This window comes from Perca flavescens, chromosome 5, assembly GCF_004354835.1.
Source record: "Perca flavescens isolate YP-PL-M2 chromosome 5, PFLA_1.0, whole genome shotgun sequence".
NCBI lineage: Eukaryota > Metazoa > Chordata > Actinopteri > Perciformes > Percidae > Perca > Perca flavescens.
Window position 1 is genome coordinate 3,871,405 of NC_041335.1, and position 23,084 is coordinate 3,894,488.

General features: G+C 41.9%; 1 protein-coding gene across 4 annotated transcripts; it reads left to right on the forward strand.

The window, feature by feature from the left end:
• The first annotated feature begins 243 nt into the window (after window positions 1–243).
• On the forward strand, window positions 244–19,891 carry cdca2 (cell division cycle associated 2). 4 transcript variants are annotated; one of them, XM_028578189.1, is made up of 15 exons: window positions 244–623; window positions 1,070–1,256; window positions 1,900–2,039; window positions 6,639–6,801; window positions 7,204–7,358; window positions 9,312–9,446; window positions 11,930–12,065; window positions 14,672–15,003; window positions 15,448–15,499; window positions 15,609–15,683; window positions 16,102–16,229; window positions 16,389–16,454; window positions 16,860–16,931; window positions 18,300–18,465; window positions 18,789–19,891. In XM_028578189.1, the coding sequence occupies exons 1-15, from the start codon at window positions 615–617 to the stop codon at window positions 19,730–19,732; spliced, it is 2,760 nt and encodes a 919-aa protein (XP_028433990.1). In that variant the 5' UTR covers window positions 244–614; the 3' UTR covers window positions 19,733–19,891. The 4 variants fall into 4 exon arrangements, with proteins under 4 accessions (XP_028433990.1, XP_028433992.1, XP_028433991.1 ...); XM_028578191.1 differs by having other exon boundaries at window positions 16,863–16,931; XM_028578190.1 differs by having other exon boundaries at window positions 16,392–16,454.
• The last annotated feature ends 3,193 nt before the right edge of the window (window positions 19,892–23,084 follow it).

Here is a 23,084-nt window from a genome sequence, read left to right on the forward strand (position 1 = left end):
ATTTTATCACACATTAATAAATCAAGCCTGTTGTTATTTATTTTTTTACATATCAAGCCACTTTTTTTGTCTAATCTTATTGTCATGTTGATTACAATAACATAGCCTAGTATATGCTAAAGTATATAATATATATTATTATATATATAATATCTATCTATGCTGCTTTGCCTTTCGGATGTCACGTGGTATCTTGTTTGGCATTTCTATTGGCCAATTCATATTAAACGAGTACCGGTCCCTTTCAAGCCGTTAAAAATAAGGAAGTTAGTTCCTCCGAACGATACAGCTTATAAGTTAGTATCGACTTTTTTTTTAACAATGGCCGTCGTTGCTACCCATATTTTACATTTGTAAACAAGACTACATATTACACTGCGTATTTTTGAAGTTGTAACAGTGTTTGTTTACAAGCATTCATTACGTTTTCGCGGAGGGATCCACACGCAGCCGCTGGGTCTGGCGTGGAGCATAATTTGAATCGCTCTCTGCTCGTATTTTGTCGTTTGTGATCTCATTTTAAGACCTTAATGCCTTTTTTATGACACAGTAGTCTATACATGTTTTTTTTATATATCTGTTTCAACGGGAGACACCCCTTTTATTTGCTTTAAATGTATAAGGTAAGTTACTTGTTGTCAATCCATTATATTAAGCACTAACAGTAACGTTACTGTTGCTACTGTTAGCTAGCTAGTTAACATTAACGTCCAATGTGAAGAGTTCATGATGACAAACTAATATGTGAAGAGGTCATGATGACAAACTAACGTTGAATTAAACAAAAATTAGCGTTTGGTGTTCATTTTTTTAGTTAGTCGGCGATAACAACGTTAACGTTACGTCCCTGGAAGAAGTCTTTAGTAGTAGTTCTGATGTGTAACGTTAGCTACAGCTTCATGCAAATCATCTCATGGCTTACAAGCATCAGCCTGATTGGAATAACATATTAGGAATAACGTTACAGGTGACTTAACCCCCTGCTGTTGTCCATCTTAAGTTTTCCCTAGTGACTACTGTGTTGACACTTATAAGATGTAGCTATGTATGTAATATCTTGTCATTGCAGATGGCTACCGTGATGAACACTGCTAGCACTAAGGGAGATCAGAAGGAGAAAATGTTGTCCCCCTCAGAAGAGGACGCCCCTCCTGTTTTTATTGACCCCTCAGACCCCCTGAATTTCTCTGAGCTTACACCTTGTCAGTTTGGCATCTCTGTCCAGAGTTTTATTCCAGGATCAGCCAACAGCAAAGGTGAGAGGACTGTGAGAGACGGTGTTTACTTTGTATTCAATCGGCTGTGCTGTCTGTCTAAGCTACCAGTCAAAAGTTTGGGGACTCCATTATAGACAGAATACCAGCTGAGCTCAGTTTCAGTTTTCAGATTACATTATGTGCTTACATAATTACACAAGGGTTCTCCAATGTTTTCTCAGTTAGCCTTTTAAAATGATATCCGATTAGTGAACAGACTGTGCATTTGGAACCTTGGATGAATGGTTGCCGATAATGGGCAATGTATATATTGCATTAAAGATCAGCCACTTCTTTCTACAACAGTTGAGAACCCTTTGGCAATTATGTAAGCACATAATGTAATCTGAAAACTGCTGCCCTGATTAAATATCTCTCTCTCTCTCTCTCTCTCTCTCTCTCTCTCTCTCTCTCTCTCTCTCTGTGTGTGTGTAGGGTTTGCCATAATCTGTAATAATAAACTTAAACCATTGTAAAAAAAAAGAAACCTGCATAATAAATCATACTATTGTTGTGTATGTGACCAAAGCAGTATTCTATTCACAATTTATCACCACTGATGCATAAAATTAGATGCAGAAACCATCAATGGAAAGTATGACACCATTTGAGTGAAGTGGCATTCTTCCCCCTCTTGCTTTAGATAAGTCTCGTCTAGCACAAATAAAAAAGGCAAGGCGGAAGTCCAGCGTTGGTGTCCGGGGCTCACCAGAGACAAACTCCCTCATTCGCTTCATGGCACAACAGAGGATGAAGACTCCACCAAGCTTTAAAACTCCAGAGGTAAGATCCGTTCTCGGGATACAGTTAAGCAAATCTTGCACCCCTGGCACATCATACTGGAGTGTGAGGCAGCATGCAGATTGCAGTCTGGCTTTGTTGTTTTTCTTTATCAGATGCATGCAAGGACTGCCACAACTACAACTAGTTGTACACACATGAAAGTGTTGCACATCTACAGTACATATTCACACACGTGCACTATGATACAGAACTTGCACTGGCCAATATACTCCAGCTTTAAAAGTTGATTACAGATTTGAGATCCTATTAGAACTTTGGGTCTGGCACCAAATTCACACATTACTTTTGCAGGCATACCGTCAGATATTGAGACTAAAGCTTTTTTTAATTTAAAAACGATTAAATAAACATTTACTGTGAATTGTGTTCTGGCTTCCCCTCCGTCTGTAACATGCGTTAATAACGATACTAAAGACCATCTTGCGAAGGGATCACACCAGCTGGAACGCCAAATCAGTCGTTGCGGCAGGAGGGTAAAGTGGGGGGTGCAATGGACCCTTCCCGTCTTCCCGCTAAAATTAGCGTTTCCTTGCAAACCGTAATGAGCTAAATAATTGTTTTTCTCGATTATTCTGTTTTTGCGATCGTTGGAGCCAAAATCATAATCACGATTACATTTTGATTAATTGCACAGCCCTACTGTATCCTATACGGCTGTGTTACTGTTGGGGTGAGAAAATCTTGCCGCAGACAGATGTATAAACTCCTAGTGAAGTACTCAAATCCTCTTCTGTGGTAGGTCCAGCTACAGTCAGGTTTTCCCTGTTTTTTTTTTTTTTTTTTTAGAGAGCTTAGGTGCAAATGACATCATATGCTTATTTGCATATTAATTAGTTAACGTTAGGTTAGGGACGGAAATTAGTGGGGCTGCACTAGTAGCTACAATGTTTGCTGGCAACGGCTATGAGAAGTATTGTACCTGTTAATGGTCGTGAGCATGGTCCTATATAAACAGATAATGCTGGAATAGTGAATGGAAAGTGCCAGCATGTTTTTATTTTTAGCAACAGTTTGCTTTATTTGCAGTGGTATCTGGAAAGCATCAAATGTCTTAAAATTACATTCCAGGATATATCCAGTGTCCTTTCTCTCACAGAAAGACTTTTATTTCAGTCTGGACCAGAATAGAAAATTCAGCTTGACAAATATCACACAGAGCTAGGGCTGCAGCTATTGATTATTTCAGTAATTGAGTATTCTACATTATACCAATTATTCCATCAATTAATCGAGGAATCGGATAAGAAAGGCTTTTGCAGTGATAGATGCTAAAGGTTTTTAAGCACGGACCACCAAGCCCCTAAATTTGGTGGCCAAGTACATTTTTGGTGGCCCAAATGTAAACTCTGAAGTAAAGTCTTATCACACTGTAAAGTAACTTTTTTTGCAGCTTGAAATGATCCCAAACTTTCTGCTGTTTCTCCGCCTGTCTCTTCTCTTAAACCCTCACTACTATCACTCTCTTCCTTCAATCCGTGGCGTCAATTTTTACAGCATGTGTCCACAGCAGCGCCAGCCCGTTGTGTGATAGTAATAACCATCTGTGTGGAAACCCAGTGAGCGGTACAATGTTAGATCATTTTGCATCGGTTTTAAGTAATCAAATTATTCGAGTTACCCAAATCATTTCAGCCCTCCCCTTGCATCTCAGGTCACATTTTCACTCACTATTCAATTCAATTTTATTTATAGTATCAAATCATAACAAGAGTTATCTCGAGACTCTTTACAGATAGAGTAGGTCTAGACCACACTCTATAATTTACAAAGCCCCAACAATTCCAGTAATTCCCCCAAGAGCAAGCATCAGCAATGGCTGTTGCAACAGTGGCGAGGAGAAACTCCCTTTTAGGAAGAAACCTCGGCAGACCCAGACTCTTGGTAGGTGGTGTCTGACGGGGCCGGTTGGCGCGGGGGTGATGAACAGTGGCGATAATAGTCATAAAGATAATGGAACAGTGATTACAATGGTAGTTGTAGTAGTTCATGTCATAGCAGGGCACAGCAGGGCGTGGGTGGACGCAGCACGACGCACTATGACCACTACTTCGTCATTGCAACACATTATACAAACATTACTTGGCTTGGCTTTATACACAGTTGAACGTCAGGTGGCCGTGTTAACTTGTATGAAATTGCATAACTGTTTGTCACTGACCGTTTGCCTAACGTTACCACGTCCACCTGCCGTTAAACAGTTAGACAACCGGCACAGGTCTGTGTAGTGAGCGGCCAGTGCCGCCAGGGGATCGGTTTATGCCGTGGTCGCGGTGGCGTAGGCCATCAGCCACCGGCAAATGCTGTGGTAGTGAGCGCCATGTGTGGCCTGGGGATCGGCATATGCCTATGTACCACAGTGGCTGACAATCAGCCACTTTTTGATCTTGGCGCTACTGAATAATTTATTAAGCACAAAACAGATTTTTGTTTGCTTTTCTGTGCTCTAATTCTCCCTTTGCTAACTCAGGAATGTGGCACAAATATACCACCATAATTTATGACTGTATGCTCAAGGCAGACCTTGAAAATGTTAAAGTAGTGCTTGAAAAATTACTTGAAAGTCCTTGAATTTCATTATGTCTGTCTGAACCCTCTATTTACTTAAAACATTATTTGTGCTTAAAAATTTTAAATAAAACATATACCATTACATAAAATATGCACAGGAAGAATGAAATAAACCCTGAGGGCTTTTAAAAGGAACCCACCAATAAAATAAAGATAAAGATGGCTGTACATGCTTGCCACAAATTTTCCAATGAATAAATATTTTTAAAATATCTAAAAGAAAGAAAAGAATACAATTTCCAAACAAGAAATTCTATAGCTAAAATAATGTAGGATGTATATGTAGTATGGGGGTATAGGGTATGGATGGCAGTAGCTCAGTCCATTGGAGAGGTGCCAGTTCACCTCTTGGGCACTGCCAAGGTGCTCTTGAGCAAGGCACCAAACACCCAACTGCTCTGGGCGCTCCTCCAAGGAGCAGCCCCCTCACTCGGACATCTCTGTTAGTGTGTTTAGCATGTATAGGTCCTGAGCATGTTTGCAATTCAGGCCTGTGTTCAATGTGTTTGCAACTGTACTAACTTTGACGGGATAAATAAAGGCATTCTTCTATAATATGACCCTTCCCTATAACCCCCAGCCTGTCGGTCCTATCACAAAGCCGTAGAAAACGCTGTTGTGCTGGTCATAAAGGAAGTGTAACCACACACACACACACACACACACACACACACACACCGTGACTGCACACGCTCTATTGGCATTGCGCTGACTCACTATGACTTGGAACAAGTTGCAGAGACAACATAGTTTCGCTCCCTCTCCACCGCAGAGAAGACTAAGAGAAGCATGTGCTAACATGCCTCAGGTACCAAGATTTGGCACAGATTGATTTAACGTGAGTCGGTACTGACGACGTAATTTGGTCAGTACCCTAAAAAATGGAGTTCGGTACCCAACCCAATTGTTAACATCAGCGTATATTCTCAGTTATGGTCAGTTGAGAAACGCAATGCTTTTGTGCTATGCATATGAATTAAGCTAAAATCTATATGACAACAAAAAATGTGATTTATGTTTTTTAAATACACAGCTTTCATAAAATTTTCTATCCTGCTCACTCATTGCTTATCATTAAGATAGCATGTTTCTGCCCAATTGAGGACAGGAGGTGGGCACTAAAAAGCTTAAGCCAATGGCACGAGTCTGCTCACAAGCTTGTGCTAAGGATGTAAATGAAAGCTATGCATTTCGCTGCATGTTGGCAAAGTGATGCATGTTTGGAACACAGTGAGCAAATAATGGGCAGCAGAGCATTGCATTATGCTGCAAAAGGGGTTTTAAGAAGTTTCTATTGACTTTTGGCACATTTTTCCGACAGGTAAGCTACCAATTCTTAGGTCTGCAGATGGTGAGTTTGATACTAGAAGGATCAGTTTGGGGTCCAATTTAGCTTGAAGGAAATTATTCTTTTACTCTTGTTATGAATAGTAAATGACAATCTTCTGTAGGGCTGTCCTCGACTAAAGAACTCCTTAGTCGACTAACACTTATAGGATTTTGTCGACTAATCAATTAGTTGATTTAATTGACAGAGCTGTGCGCTTTGAGAGGTGGTTAAGACTAGAAAAGCACAATATAAATGTAGTTAATTAACCATCTGTAAAACTGAGTTTCTCCACAATTAATCCTGCAAAAGCACCACTTTAAATCTTGTTTACCATGAATGTGCTCAGAAGTTTCTTGGAAATAAGTAATTAAGCATGAATAAGCATAAAAAATGACTAATCGACTAAAGAAATCTTAGTCGACTAAGACCAAAACGACCGATTAGTCGACTAATCGACGAAGAGGTGGCAGCCCTAATCTTCTGAAGCATGAGACTTACTGTTAGTTGGATAACGCATAGCTCAATAAACCTGTAAAAGTAATGGATTGTGTGCGTGTGGAAGGAGTATGTGATAGATGTGCTGCCTCTCAGTAATACTACTTCTGTAATGTCAGAAGTCTGTGGCCTGTCAAACTGCATCGCTGAACAGATATGTTTGTTTTTGCTGTCTCAACTCTCAGCTTGTCAGAGGTAGCCCCTTTCCCCGGGTCGCCTCCACGCTGAGGCAGAAGATGGCCTCCTTCCAGAGCCTGATGGATGTGGAAGAGAGTGAGGTCTGTGATCCGATGCCAAGGCAGGACGGCAAGGCTGGAGGATGCATCAAGACAAGAGATTATCTGTCTGGTGAGGCTGCCTCATTGCCACAGGATTAATAGTTTCATTCCTCACCAAGGGTCTATGCCAGTAGGATTTCTTTATGATGTCTGGAGGCACTGTTCAAAAGCAGTGGATTAATGCATAGCACAGTGTAAGCCTGACAACATCTTACAGCAGTCATTCCTTCTGAGCTTGGTCAGCTTCTTAAATGGCCCGGTTTCTGAGATGTTTGTTGCTGAAGTGAAACTTTATCTTGATTCCTTTGATCAAGTTGTTTTTCAAGCAGTTTTTTTAAAATAATTTTTATGTTTATATTTGATATGTGATGTTTTATCTTAACTGAGGTGCCCCAAAGTCCCATTTGTTTTTGTATGTTTATATAATGCGTCATTATTTTTATTTTTGTTTTGTTTTGTTTTGTCCTTTCAGATGGGCACAGCCATAATGGAGGAAAGGAGAACTACCCACCAATGATGACGCCCGTACCCAGCAAAAGGCGGCGCCTGGGCCCCCGGGAAGGGTGTGAGGTTGAGATTAGAGAGGGCAGCACTCCTATCTCCAACTTCAGTCTGAAGGAGCAGGAGGTACACTCACTCTGACCCTGTTTACTTTTGACTGCTTTCAATAATTTAACTAAAAGGTTTTCCCTCTCCGTACTTTGCTTCCATTAAATCTGCTGATTATTTTTAACTCCTATATGCACTGGTAGATCTCAGTGCAGCACAGGGCCTTTTTAAATACAAGCATATCCAAAAAGAGAAAAACAAGATCTCTTAAGCAAAACAAGTTTGATTTTAGTGCTGGGTGAGGTTTATTTATTTATCATTGCATCGGTTTGTCTTACTCTGAGCTTTTACTTGTATTCTGTAAGGTGCAATATCCTATTTTAAGTTTTCCGTATCATTCTGAGCACAAAAACAGCAGTTTGGTAAATCTGCAATTCCCCTATCCATGGTAGTAGCGTTCTTGATACCGTAATGCTTTGCAGCAGAATGAAACCGTGGCAGTTCCTTAATCATATCCACTAGGGCTGGGACGATATGCTTTTGTCCCGATTTATATTCTTTCACGATACATGGGTGCCCATTTGATTTGTGGTGTTATTTTTATTTATTGCCATCCCATGGTATTAGGGCTGTCAACGAATATTCTAAATTCGAATATATATTCGAATAGTTTTTAAAAAAGAATTTCGAAGGTAAAAATTTATATTCAAATTAAAATAAAGTGGAAAAAACGCTTGCGGTAGCAGAGGCTGTCTGCTTTGCGAGTGGACAGCGCAGACAAAGTAGACTGAAATATCGGTTTCTACATGTTTATGCCTGTACAACAGGTAGGTGGGTATACTAATAAGTATTGACTAATTAGCTAATCATTGAGGGTTTATTGTAGGCTACTTACAGTAACGAGTGTAGCATTAGTTTATCTGTGCCAGCGGAAGTAAATAATGTATAATCTGTAGCTATCGTTTCAAATCAGTTGCATGTGCTGCGTGAAGTAACACACGTGTGTGTGTGTGTGTGTGTGTGTGTGTGTGTGTGTGTGTGTGTGTGTGTGTGTGTGTGTGTGTGTGTGTGTGTGTGTGTGTGTGTGTGTGTGTGTTCAAAATCCTGTCTATCTTCCATAATGTAACGCTTGTATCCAAATTAATTGTGTTGTGAAGTTGTCATTAGCTTAACTGCTGTTAGCCACCTCCACTGAGCCACAGGACTTGCTGTAACGTTAGAGCACTCTAAAGGGTGTTTACCTTTCATTTGATCGTGTTTGCTTGCTACGTTGCCATCCTCTTGAACGACATTAAACACAACATATAGTTCATGAGTGGTTTCATCGGCCCTGTTTAACGTGTTGAAGCTCCCCGGCGGCGCTGTAGCTGGCCGGTGAGGGCTGCTTGAAAGCGCCGTCCGCCCTGCTGCTGCTGCCGTAAAACTGGACACGGCAGCGTTAAGTGCTGCTGCGGCGACATAGGGGTCCTCTTCCAGCATTGCTGGAGGACAACAGGCATCTTGCATCGTCTTGTTTTTGTGTAGGTAATACATTGTCAAATATGTTTGAACTTAAATAGACTACCTATACAAGTAGTTATGTCTCTTTGTATTAATTTGTCCTGTTATTGACGTAATGCGCATCATTGACAAAATGTGTATGCGTGCGCAACCAGATGTTCGAATAGTTAGAATATTCTGTGTTTTTTTAGAGGGAATATTTGAACGTCATTTTTGAGCAATTTTTACAGCCCTACATGGTATTGCAATTTTCTCTTCCTTCTTTAACCAAACTGAGTTGAATAATACACTTCTTGAGACAATATATCATGAGACGTTTTAAAAAAAAAAAAGAAAAAGAAAATGCACATCAAATGTCAGTCAGTCTGACATTTATTTCAGTTGTAAAAAAGTACAGAACATGGATTTTCTGCATTTCTGCTTTCCGTCTGTTTTTCTGGAAACTGATATGATGTAGTCGCCGTCAGCATTACCCTAAACAGAAAATATTTATGCAAATAATTTTTTTTCCCCCACCCCTAATATCCACAGGAGGAAGAAGAACCAGTGACACGAGGACCTCTGCCATCCACTGAGACCGTGGAAGAGGCCAAAGCCGTGCTTATATCCCCAACCCTTCACACTGCTCTTGATCTCCAAGGCTGTTCCCCTGCTAAGAACCAACAGGTGAGGTCTTAATCCAGACTGCAACACACACACAAGTTAGGAAGGAATAATGTGATAATGGCATTTGAGTAGCAGAATATCTATACCATTTTCCACATAAAAAAAAAAAACTGTACTTCACAGTAATTCAAGCAGAACTCTTTTTAAAGTGAAATGACATTTAAAATGTTAACCAGCCAAGCATCCAATTTTCTGAATGAAAAGTGTAATGGCCGTTGCCCACAGGCTCAGTATAGCACACTTCCGTTGCAACATGGTGCCAAGCAGTAATCATATGCTTCACAACTTCAGCCACACAGCAGGTGATAACAAGGTAGGGCAGGGCGATATATCGATTTTATCGATTAACTCGAATGTGTAGTTAACGTTGATTTTGTTTAAATGAAAATCTATTTTTCTCCTTAATGTCCGCTTACGCTCCCCTCTGTGCTCCCGTAGCTCCAAACGGGCTCAGCCCTTCCCCTGCGCATTTGCCATAGAGATAAGATAATACTTTATTGTCTGTAACACAGGGTTCCAGAAAATTGTCTTTGACAAGGCTCCAGTTACAAAGAGACATTCATACATACATATAAAAACAAGACATGGGGTGAATTCAGGTATCAGCTGACTGTAGTGTTCATTTTGTGCTATTCAATATGGCTATTGCAGATGGGATGAAGGATTTCTTGTAGATGTTTTTCAGGGCCAATGGTACCCTAAAACGCCTGCCTGATGGTAATAGCTGGAAGGAGTGATGGAGGGGGTGAGACGGGTCCTCTGTGATCAGGTTGGCTTTCCTGATCACTGAGCGATTGTACAGCTCAGATAGGGGAGCATGGGATGAGCCAGTTATTTTGTCAGCGTGATTCACTATGCGTGAAAGTCTTGTTTTGTCTTTGATGGTGAGTTGGTTGTACCAGGAAGAGATATTGAAAGTGAGAACTGATTCGATGAGGGAGTGGTAAACCAAACAACATGGCAGCGACAGGGACTAACATTATATTTTTGGATGGATGGAGATAGACAGACACACACACACACGCACACACACACACACACACACACACACTACCGGTCAAAAGTTTGGGGTCACTTAGAAATTTCCATTCCACTCCATTCCAGACACAATACCTGCTGAGATCAGTTGTATTGTTTTTTTTAACCAGGGCAGCAGTTTTCAGATTACATTATGTGCTTACATAATTGCAAAAGGGTTCTCGACTGTTGTAGACAGAAGTGGCTGAAGAAACACTTGAAATTCATGCTTTTTGGTCTAAACGTCATACCCAAATTAAAAGTGGTACAGCTCCCATATACTTTGACACTCAGGGGTGTGCCTGATATCATTGGAAAGGAAACATTCTCAAGTTTTTGTTACAAGTGTCAGGGCGATTCTAGGCCTTACTGACACAGAGTTACAGAGGCTAGAATGGAGAGTTTTTATTTCTGTCTAAGTTATAAATCTGTAAAATTATTAAAATACACTGCTGTAAACACATCTGACAGGTGACAGACAACACAGCATTAGCCACGTCTCAGCTTACTACAGAAAAAAATTCAGAAGCTAAAAGACTCAAAAATGGATTTTATATGAATTCTTTTCTACAAATATGTCTGTGCGTTTTTTTATGTCTATTTGAAAAGTGCAAATAAAAAAGCCAAAAAACTACAAAATACAACACTTCTCAAATACACAAACAAACCCACATCAATCACCTTTCCAATGATATCAGGCACACCCCTGAGTGTCAAAGTATATGGGAGCTGTACCACTTTTAATTTGGGTATGACGTTTAGACCAAAAAGCATGAATTTGAAGTGTTTCTTCAGCCACTTCTTTCTACAACAGTCGAGAACCCTTTTGCAATTATGTAAGCAAATAATGTAATCTGAAAACTGCTGCCCTGGTTAAAAAAAACAATACAACTGATCTCAGCAGGTATTGTGTCTGGAATGGAGTGGAATGGAAATTTCTAAGTGACCCCAAACTTAATAAAAAAACTGTAACCACACTTGAAACCAACCGTGACTCTCTGTGACTTCAACAAAACTGTGTGTGTGTGTGTGTGTGTGTGTGTGTGTGTGTGTGTGTGTGTGTGTGTGTGTGTGTGTGTGTGTGTGTGTGTGTGTGTGTGTGTGTGTGTGTGTGTTTATAAATCTGGGATTTTATTTTTAGGCCATATTGCCCAGCCCTATAACAAGGCAGACCTACTGTCAAGTGCTGTCTTTGTTTTAAAGTCCTCAACCTGTCTGGTCATTCAGGCAACAAGGGTGAAAGCACCATTTTTAGAAATGTTACTATGACAGTTTTGAATAGCTTCTATGGTTTGGAGTGTTATTTCCACTCCTACATTCATGTTCTTACTTTCATCTCACAGCCCCAGTTTTCTGATCTGCTTTTCTATAGCATTATAGAAGCTGTATTTGTGGTGTTAAGCTACTGCTGCTCTTTGAACTACAGTCTAACAGAAGGGGGGTGGGCTCATGTGTTCTCTCAACAGGACAGTGTCTTTGAACTCCAAAGCCTCGGCCGACCACCACCCGATGATGACGCTGCAGCTGCTTCACCAGCTGCAGGATTGTCATCCCCCTTCCACATCCCCTCTGTCCCCTCTTTGCTGGAGATGAAGCCCACAGGTAAACACACAGAGCTCTAGTGGCCATGCAAGAAGAACTGGCCTTTTATCTTGGTTCAGCCCGGCCTTTGAGGCTTGGTATGCTTATCGTGTGTTCCATTTGTACTCGTAACTTGGCAACCACAGAGTACCCCCAAGCTAAAAATCCAACATGGCGGCTCCGTGCACCAACAGTTGTGAAAGCTGTAGGAACATACAGTTATAAGCACTTGTGTGTTATTTGTGTCTCACGAAATCAGTCGTACGTGCAGCGCTGTCCATATTTTCTGTGGACAATGTTGTTACCCTTTTTGTATGTACAAAAACCGCATAATGCATTGTTATTAAACTGCTATTGCTAACAATGGCTAACCTGGCTAGGCTAATGAAAACAATGAAATCTGACTTGTGAATGGAACGCATTCAACTCGGGTGTGACGTCATTTGGCTTCCGAGTTCCGAGGTAAATGGAGCGCTCGAAGAGCTAAGCTTGATGCAATGTATTCAGGCCACGTACCAGGAGAGAGGAAATTCATGTTAATCAACAGCTTTTGCAACAGATAGCAATTAATGCTTATTTATTAAATATTTCAAACAACTGAACTAAAATCTACAACAGTAGATTTTACAATGAAATAAAAACGTCTTTTAAAGTAATTTAAGTAAAAAAAAAATAAAAAGTTTAGATGTAGAAAATAAAGAACTTAAAAATAGTTCTTTTTGTAAATAAAATTATGGTAAATATTGCCATGCCATCTTAAAAGTAAAATATAATTTCTCTCTTGTAAATAAAATAAATTATTGTAAATATTGCCAAAATATAACTTTGTAAACCTTTTGATCTTCCTCTCAGGGATCTTGTCCTGTCACTCTCTATGCAGAAGCATTTACTCCAGGTTCTTACTAAGAAACACTAGCATGTTCACCTTTTCAAAGTGCTTAACAGACTGAAGTTCAGCAGCTACTTTTTTACGACATGTTTGGTACATGTTGGGCAGCGCAGTTCGGGAAAAATAGTGTCGCGATGGCAGTGTATCTTCTGTCGAGTGTTTTAACGAGTTGTTTAAACCCACTGTGCTCCACCGTAGCTATGGGATCCATATGCTTCGTGATGTAGTAACTAATGGCGTCAGTTATTTCTCTCAATTTTCTTGAATCCTTTTCATATTGTGTAGCATTTGTAAATGCGTGTGTTTTTGACACCTGCTTTGTGGAGGCACTTGTTGCTGGGCGATTGTCAGCCTCTCTATTTTTTTTGAGCCATGCACTGTTCATATTCGGTAATGTGATTGCGCTCCAGGTGTTGAAATAGATTGCTGGTATTACCTTTGGTCGTTTTTCTGCAGTGTTTGCATTTGACTTGAGTTTGTTCGGTGTCGTCTTTATTGAAACCAAAATGTGTCCAAACGACTGACACTGCGTGTTTTTTTTGGTGCAAGTGGCTCGGGCTCCTGTTGCTGAGTTGACTCTGTGTTTGAGTTCTCCTTCAATGTCGCAGACTGGACGGGGCGGAGTCACGTGACTACACATGCAGAGGCCGTAATATGTTTTAAGGGGAAAGTACTACATTAACACACAGTGGGCGGCCGCGGAAATATTAATAGGATTAAAAGACCGAAATAACCAACTTGGTAAAATGACGTCGGTTATAGGCTCTGAATTTCGGTTTCGATTATTTTTCGATTAATCATCCAGCCCTATCTCGGATACAGTTCAATTATACATACAGTTTATTACTATCAATAAGTTGAGTTATAAAATGTAGGTATGTCATACATAGGGCTTGGGATCGTTCAGAATCTTTCAATCCGGTGCCAATTTCGATACCGATTCCTAACGATACTTTTTTCGATACCATATGTTTTTAAAATTCATTTCAACATCAACAAAAATACATTAAACACAAAGCTTTTATTTTCCACCTTAATTGTGAATCAAAACAGTTATCAAAATTAAAAAAATCTGGTAAAACTGCTCACTCAGAGTAACATTAATAAAAGTGCCTTGCCTTACAAGCTCAGCCTGTCAGTCAGTCATCAGGGCAGAGAAACCACCATTGTGGCTGCTTGTCTAAGAGGAAGTGTAACGGCAACAGCACCGCGACCGCTTTCGGCTCGCCATTAATATCATATCGCAGCAAACGCTGTCTGTGTGAAGTTTTAAAAAACTGTAACCACACTTGAAACCAACCGTGACTCTCTGTGACTTCAACAAAACTGTGTGTGTGTGTGTGTGTGTGTGTGTGTGTGTGTGTGTGTGTGTGTGTGTGTGTGTGTGTGTGTGTGTGTGTGTGTGTGTGTGTGTGTGTGTGTGTGTGTGTGTGTGTGTGTGTGTGTGTGTGTGTGTGTGTGTGTGTGTGTGTGTGTGTGTGTGTGTGTGTGTGTGTGTGTGTGTGTGTGTGTGCGCTCTGGTCTGCGCTCAGATGCTTTTGGCACCTAAAGATTGATTATACTTGCAAGTACCCTGAACCATACATACTTTTGCAATCGGCCTGTAAGACAATTTAGAGTTTTACCAAATATTAATAAAAAGCCAAGAGTTTATAGCAAAGTAGCTTTACTTTCTGCCTCTTCATACATTGTGCAATGGGGGCAACAAAAGGTAAATGGCTTATTTGCGTCTTTGCAGGAGAGGATGACTCCACCGGGACGTCCACGGCTAAGAAAACAAAAAAGAGGGTGCGCTTTGGAGGTCCGCTCTCTCCTGAGTTCTTTGATAAGAACCTGCCCCCCAGCACACCGCTACAGAAGGGGGGCACGCCGGGCCGGGCACCCACACCAGGTGGGAGCTTACAGCCGCGGCCAGTGCTGAAGACCCCGCAGAGGAGTGAATCCCAAACGCTGCGAGCTCAGCCAGATCCCAGCAGCCCCTCTGGGTTTGGTGCCTCACCTACACTTGCAATGCCCCGCAACCGCAGAATGCCATCTGTGGGAGAGGACGGTGAAGAGAAGGATGGAAAGGTAGACAAGATGCCAGGATAGTTTTAGGATTGGTAATGTGTCTGTGGCGCTAGCATGGTCTATACTCTTCTATACATGTCATAAAATATAAGTTACAACATTAAAAGTTTAGATTGAAAATACTCTGGCTAGTCCAGGTCGTCTCTCAGCTCCCTACAAACATCCAAGATTTTCACAAGCAACTAGGGCTGCTTCTGTTATTAGTATTGACACATTTTGAACTCTTTACAGTTTAAGTTTTGCCAAGAGTCTGTTTTTTTCCTCTCTATATTATACTTGTAAATAATAACTGGATAAAAGTCTGAAGTGATCACTTGTGTGAGTTATGTTTTAATAATTGTATATTATTTACAAGAACCAGGATATGCCCCACTATCTGTTCTGGATTGTACATGATACAGTCAGCTTTGACCAACTTTTTTGTTCTTTATTTTGTTGTCCTAGATTGTTTTCCCTTCGATGGAGGAGATTGACTCGGCGGTGACGAGAGATACAGGTTCGTCATTCCAGTTTATTTACCCTGAGAGTTATAATGTATAGTCTCTAGTAGAATGCAGTCCGACTCTGTTTAAATGATAAACGGCATTTTTAATTTGCATTTTCAGAATGTACGTGGGACCATCAGCCGTTGAATTTAAACACTGCCTTCAGTGAGGAGTCTCTCTCACAGATTCTGACAGGTGAGCTACCGTCATGCTTCACCATGCTTTCCTTTCATTGCCACTCAACTTTGTCTTTGTCTTTCCTGTTCTCCACCTTCTCGTGTCTCCTGACACATTTAAAAGTGTCAAGCTATAAGACTTAACAGAAATAAAATGTATGTTTTTATTTGTGTGTAGCTCAAACGTTCAAAGCAAGCCAATTGCCAGTCCAGTGTAGAAAAATGTAAATATCGAGGACATTTTAAACCAATGTTTGCAAGTATCAAAGACAGTGCAGAACCTTTTGATATTCGGATTCAGCTGTATCAAAGTCCTGGGAAATGTTTGCTTGGTCTCTGTTTATCATTAACCATGCTAACCCACATTATTAATATTACATACAGCTGACCGTCTCAACAGGTGTAATTTTAGCTGAAATACTGTCAATTTCCCCCAGAGTCTGAGACTAAGCCCAGCACCACCTCCCAGATGGATGCCCTGGATGAGCCTACATCCTTGCCTGAGAAGCAACGTGAAGCGGGTGTGGAACCTCCGGCCCAATCTAGAAACCGAAGGAAGAAAAAGGTCTGCCATCATTACAGCTCCAGGGCTTTTATCTACTTGGATAGGTCATTGGGGGTTCACAAGATATATGACCTGATTATTACTATCCTCTACAGCTTTCCATACTGCTAGAATTCCATGTCAAATACTGAAACTATCATAAATAAATCTCTTCCCCAGCAGCCAGGACCAGAGCATGCATCTAGCGGTGAGGCTCCAGCTCACTCCAGAAGTCTAAAGAGAAAGGTCTGCTATTACCACAAACCGCTTTCAGCTTGATCTCACTTGTAGAAATCTCCCTTTACCAGACAAGACATCCTTTTAATAATGTAGGCGCCATAACATGCTCCTATCTAATCTACGGTTTAATTCCACTGCATCTGAACTAAACCACATCCGAGGATATTGTGTGTGTGTGTGTGTGTGTGTGTGTGTGTGTGTGTGTGTGTGTGTGTGTGTGTGTGTGTGTGTGTGTGTGTGTGTGTGTGTGTGTGTGTGTGTGTGTGTGTGTGTGTGTGTGTGTGTGTGTGTGTGTGTGTGTGTGTGTGTGTGTGTGTGTGTGTGTGTGTGTGTGTGTGTGTGTGTGTGTGTGTGTGTGTGTGTGTGTGTGTGTGTGAAATGTATCCTAATGCCAACACTGTGGTCCCCCAGCAGCCAGAGGAGAGCGAGCCTGGGAAGAGGTCGACGCGCTCAGCTGCTAAGTCGGCCGCTGGGAAGATGAAGGTGAGTTGGAGGAGTTTGAGTTCTCTTTACACCGCTCCACTATTGGGTCTGTCTGGGAGGCAGTCAAACTTACTGGTTGGAAAAAGAACTGTGTGTGTGTGTATATTTATATGCCACAGTGCAGATGCCTTGTCTTTGATACAGGTTCCTGAACAATACCGCTTTTTGATACAAATTTTATAAAATCAAATTTAACAAAAAGAAAATTACACGTTGTGGTACAGATGTTTAGTTCTCAGCTCCTTTTGCATTTTCCACTCAAAGCTGTTTTACAATCTAAAAAATAAACTTATTTAGGCCTACCACAACTTGAATTTGTTGGTTAACACAATGGAGCTCTACGGCAAAGAGGAATAAGATGAGGCTTTGGATACACGCACAATCCATTTATTGTTGGTTTTAGCGTTTTCGTGGTATTTGTTGATGATAGGAAAAATATAGAATATCGCCAGACTTATTCTTTAAGCACATTTGGACAAAATAAATAAATAGGATAATCCAGACGAGTACAACAAATGAAGAGCCACAAGAGCTGTGCTTCTCACTCACTGCACACATCGCTCTTGCAATTATTTTTTATTGTCGATTAATCTGACGATTGTCTAATCGATTACTTGTATAGTCTACTGTATGAAATGTCAATCAGTGATTTCCAAAGCCCAAGATGGCGTCCTCAATGACTTGTTTAGTCCACAACTCATATATATTAAGTTTACTTTAACAGGCGTGAAGAAAACTAGAAAATGTTCACATTCAGCAAGCTGGAATCAGAGAACTTGTTCTTGTTTTTCATATAAAAAAAAAAAAAAAAGACTCGACGATTATCCATTATCAAAATAGTCGGCAATTGATTTAATAGTTGACAACTAATCGATTTAAAAGAAGAATCTTTGCATCTCTATGGAGGTTTATCCAGTACAACCGTACCGCAGGTGGTTTGTAGTTGGCAATCCATTCTCTTATGCACCTAATGACTTTGAAGCTCCCATTACAGTCGAATGCAGTCTATTTACTGAGCTAGTAGTGTCTGGCTCGTCTGACAGCTTTGTTGTAGTTCTTTGTTTTAATACACGCTCCAATAACGATGTAAATATCAAATGTTAAATCGCCCCAGGACCCGTGGAGAATGCTTTAACAATAACCTGTATGATCAGATGTTTTGTGATAACTGTTTTCATTTTAATGTAGTATTTTTTTTTTGTGTTTACAAGACATTTCTTTTACAGTTCATGAGTTGTCGAAATTATTATTATTAATTCAGTAATCCCCAGCCTCTGACATAGCGCCACTGTAACGTTTTTTTATGTACATACAAGTTTCAATTAGCATTGACATGTCAGTCCAAACCTTCCTGATGTCTTTCCACAGATGACCTCCACGGCGACCCGGCGGTGGAGCAGGGGCGTGGACCGCTCCCTGTATGGCTCTCGGGCGTTCGCCTCCAAGAACCCCAACCTGAGTCCCATCACTGAGACCTTGTCCCTCACCAGCCAGTCTCCAGCAGCACGGCACACTCCCTCTACCAGCTGCACAGGTAAAACACACAGGCGATAACTTCAGCCTGTAGTAGTAGTAGTAGTAGTAGTAGTAGTAGTAGTAGTAGTAGTAGTAGTAGTAGTAGTAGTAGTAGTAGTAGTAGTAGTAGTAGTAGGTAAACGTTAATCACAGGTTTTGCTTCTATGCTGTTGGGTGGGAAAAAATATAATTTTTTTTTTTTTCCATTACGTACGACCTTTCAAAATCTATCATCACTAAATTTATTTTTGATTCCTGAAAATGTCAGAACTTTTGGAGGGCAGCAGTTATTGGTACAAATTAATTTCCCTGATATATTTTTGTCCTCATTTCTTCCAACAGGCCCAAATCACGAGACCCACTTTAACCATGAGATGGCCAACGACGCTCAAGCATTCGGTAACATTACTGTGACTAATGCCTTAAAAGATCCTTCAGAAGATTCCGTCACATCTCCCAACTCCGTCTTAGAAAGCCCCACGGGGGACGGCAGGGGGCCGGCAGGGCCGAGGGCCAGAGGGAGAGCGCCGCAGAAAAGGAAGGTCAGTGTTACTGCTGATAGCCCGATCTGTGAGGAGACTGTGGACCAGACTGGAGTAAAGACAGAGGAGTCCTGTGAAGACCAAACCACTACAAACCCCCAGGCATCAAGGGCAACCCCTCTGAACCCCACTGTACTTAAACAGGGACATGTCAACGCTGAAGATATTACCCAGACCTCTGCCGGTACACACTGCACAGACTCCGATGGGAAATTACAAAGCCATGGCAGTCGGGACGCACCCTCCTCCGACTGCCCACCTTTGGCTTTCACTTTGAGTCTGCCGGCACAGAGAGAAGCCAAGCGGGGCAGGAGGAGCTCTGTAAACCGCTCAGTGCTACGGGAGCAGGGGCACCGGGCAGAGGAGCACCCAACCAGCCATGAAGTGGAGGCGAAGGGACGGGCAGACCAAGCAGCTAGCCAGCAGGAAAACATCAGGCCAAGCTCCGATAGCCAGGAGGTGGGGCGAGTAGCCAGTTTGGACCTCGCCCCGTGGCAGGCTGACTTTAATTTTGAGGATGTGTTCCGGCCTGTCGCCACTAGAGGGCAGCGCTCGGTACGGCGCAGCCTGAGGAACAAGTGCAGTGCAGAGGAAAGCAACAACAGTGCCGGTCTCGCCTGGCTGCCTTGGACCTCCCCCGAGTCCAACTCGGAGGCGCGCAGGAAGACCCGCGGCAGGCGGCTCTCTGCGGCTCCCCCTGTCCAACTTCCTCTCCCCGAGGAGACACAAGACAGCTCTTCATGAGACTGTAACCTGACGACATGAACGTGAACTGAGATTAAATGGGGACAACTAATGCATTCATCACACCTTCATACCTACCGACCCTGTTTTCTTAAAGTGCTCATATTATGCTCATTTCCAGGTTCATAATTGTATTTAGAGGTTATATCCGAATAGGTTAACGTGGTTTAGTTTTCAAAAAACACCATCTTTTTGTCGTACTGCACATTGCCGCAGCTCCTCTTTTCACCCTGTGTGTTGAGCTCTCTGTTTTAGCTACAGAATGAGGCATCGCACTTCTGTTTGGGCTTTTTCACTTTGGATGCCTATTACATGCACAAAAAAGATATATAACACAATAAAGGAAAAAATGCCAAAAAGCATAATATGAGCACTTTAATATTAAGTTGAATGATTTCCCAAAGAACAGGCGGATTGTTCTATATTGGCTAAAACGTCGATGCCTTTGTTCTCTGAATTATTAGAGCTGACCGGTAATTTGTAGCCGGTTTCCCCTCCGCTAACCAAGCCAGTCAATACACTGTGAGCCCAATCATCTCTGCACACCACCATCCAGTCAATATCCAACCACTCAGCTGGTAATCACCGTGCATCTTCAGACGCGCTCTCCAAAGTCATTGGATCGAGCATCTCCGAGTCAATATCTACTCTTTGTGCCGAGAAGATGGCCGTGCTGCATTCACCATCTGTCAAGCAAGGCTGGCCAGGAGGAGGGGGTAATAATAATGGAATAGTAATGGAGGGAGAAAATGTGGCTTACACATAGAAATCTAATTTATAGGCTCGAACAATTCTGTTTATTTGTGGTTGCTAGATTGTTTTTTTGTTTTTTTAACCCCTCCTCCCAAGTGATCCAAACTGTTGACATTCAGGAAAATGTCCAGAAGAGGTCCCCGGTTCATTGCATTATCTGAGCTTTTAATGGATGGTTTTAATTCTATGCCGTCAATAATTAATAGTAATAGCAAGTCCGATTAAAATAGTCTTCAATTTTGCACCAAATTAGAAAGAAGTGTGTGTTCTTAATGAGTTCTCTGGAATGTCTAAATGTCTAGACTCTGATTGTGATTAAATGCTTGGGTTGCAAGTAAAGACACCTCGTTAGATCAAATTGTGTTCATTTAAACGGATGATTTAGACTCCATTGGAAAGTAATTCATCCAGCTAATAAAAGAGTCACTATCTCCGCAAATGTGATTATCCAGCTGTGTGGTCAGTTCAGATCAAGTACGGCAGCTTTCCTTTCACATCAGCCAGGACCTTTTTTTTGTCATAAAGTGAATGCATTGCTACATAAATGACCATTCTGATCTACATTTTGCACGCAGCCAAATGTCTGGAAGTCAATTGACCTCTAACCTCAGATTCCAGCAGTCAAGAGATGGAAATCGTCCGTCTGTCAGAGAGGAACGGAGCGAGCAGTAACTAAATTGAGTTTCAAATTCAGTTCACATAGGAAAATTGGCTCCCAGAATGATGCATGGCTGTAATCTATCCATCACTGGGTAATTGACTCGCCCCTTTTACATCAAGTCAGAGTCACTTGGCTGAAGGACGCCAGAGGTTTTCTGGCTCCCAGTGTGTGCCAAGGTCTCTTCTGTATTCCCACTGGAAGGCTGATGCACACAGTCCTATAGCCGCTCGTATAGCTCCCCCCCCCCCCCTCCTCGTGGTGCTACTGTGCCATCTGGTGGAGAGCCTGGGAAGTTGCAGTCGACAGGTATTCATCTGATCAACTGTGAGGAGATGAAAGAAGTCACGGCAACTGACTGTTATGGTCAGGAGAGCAAATCATTTACTATGTGCACGTTCATTTGTGTCAAAGGGGCTTCTGTTGGGTCCTACTGCTGAACAAGAATCCCATCAAGGCTTCTGCGTTTACTGTTTGTTTTTTTGGTATTATTATTTTCATAATATCATGTGCCTATTTCGTGGCTTTTCTTCTGTGTGTGTGTGTGTGTGTGTGTGTGTGTGTGTGTGTGTGTGTGTGTGTGTGTGTGTGTGTGTGTGTGTGTGTGTGTGTGTGTGTGTGTGTGTGTGTGTGTGTGTGTGTGTGTGTGTGTGTGTGTGTGTGTGTGTCCTCTATACAAGTGGGTGTGGGGTGTGTTTTCTGTGTCCGGGAGAGTGTGTGTGTGTGACGCTGAAACCCCTGTCCCTGGCAGACGGGCGTAGTGAAGACGGCTTAACCCAAGAACAATGGGGTCCTTTGACCAAAAACTGTGCCTCCCCCAAAGACATGTGGCCTCCAGTCACCGTGGCAACCCCCCATGGGACAGGGAGCGGGCTGACAGCTGGAGAGGAGGACTTACAAAAATGGAGTCCATTTCTTTCCACTGAAGCTCCACTTGCTCTATCTTTTTCCCCCTCTTCTCCCTGTCTTCCTCTACTCCGTGTCCTTATGAATGTGGGCTACGGCTCAGTTTACAGCTTTATGTGATTGACCTCATGGGCTGGACTCGCCACCTACCAACTCCTGCTCACACACAAAAAGAGTTTAAAGAGGCCACAATAAATCAGGTCTTTATGGGCTCTTGTTGCAGTCAGTAGTAAGAGAGCATTGAACCCATTGACAAATATGGGGCTGAGCCACGCGATTTCACACTCACTGTACACTTGATTTTACGCCTCATTTTAAAACGGATGAGCACTTTCTGTACAGACACAAAGAGGCATAATCAGTTATTTGTACTTCCAGATTAAGAGACTTTTCGTCTTTCAATTAGTTAATTAGTAGCTGAATGGAATTAAGTTGCCCCGGCTCCTCAGTCTCTTCTGTGCTCGATGCTGTGAGCCCTCTATTATTGGTGCTCCGAGGCGCGCTCTCTAAGCCCGGCACAGCTCTCCTACGGAGCTGAAGACAGCAGGATGGAGGGCAACAAAACAAAAGGCAGGACAACAGTAAGAGACCCCTCTAGCTACTCTCAGTTTTGGTTTTCTGTCCCCCATGCTGCAGCTGTGGCTGGCTCTCAGACCTGCTTCAAACAGCTGCCTCTACATGCAGCATGCAAGGCCACCAAGATGTAAAGTTTTTTTTTTTTTTTTTTGTTTGGTTTAAAAAACAACAAGTGGGGAACAAGTCTGCGTTGCTCATGTACACAGTAGGCTGTGCACATTGCACACTATTCCAATGCCATTGCTCTACTGCACATGTCAAACTCAATCCGGCCCCTTGCAAATTTTGATCAATTTAAGTTTACAACTAATATTGGCCCACCTAGTTGTGCACAACACCAAAAAATATTCAAGTCACACTGTAATTAAGTGACACTTAAAGAAGATTTTGGCAGATTTGCTGACTTTGAGCCTCAGAAATACCCCCCTACACAACCGGAGAGTTTCCATATTCAGGCTG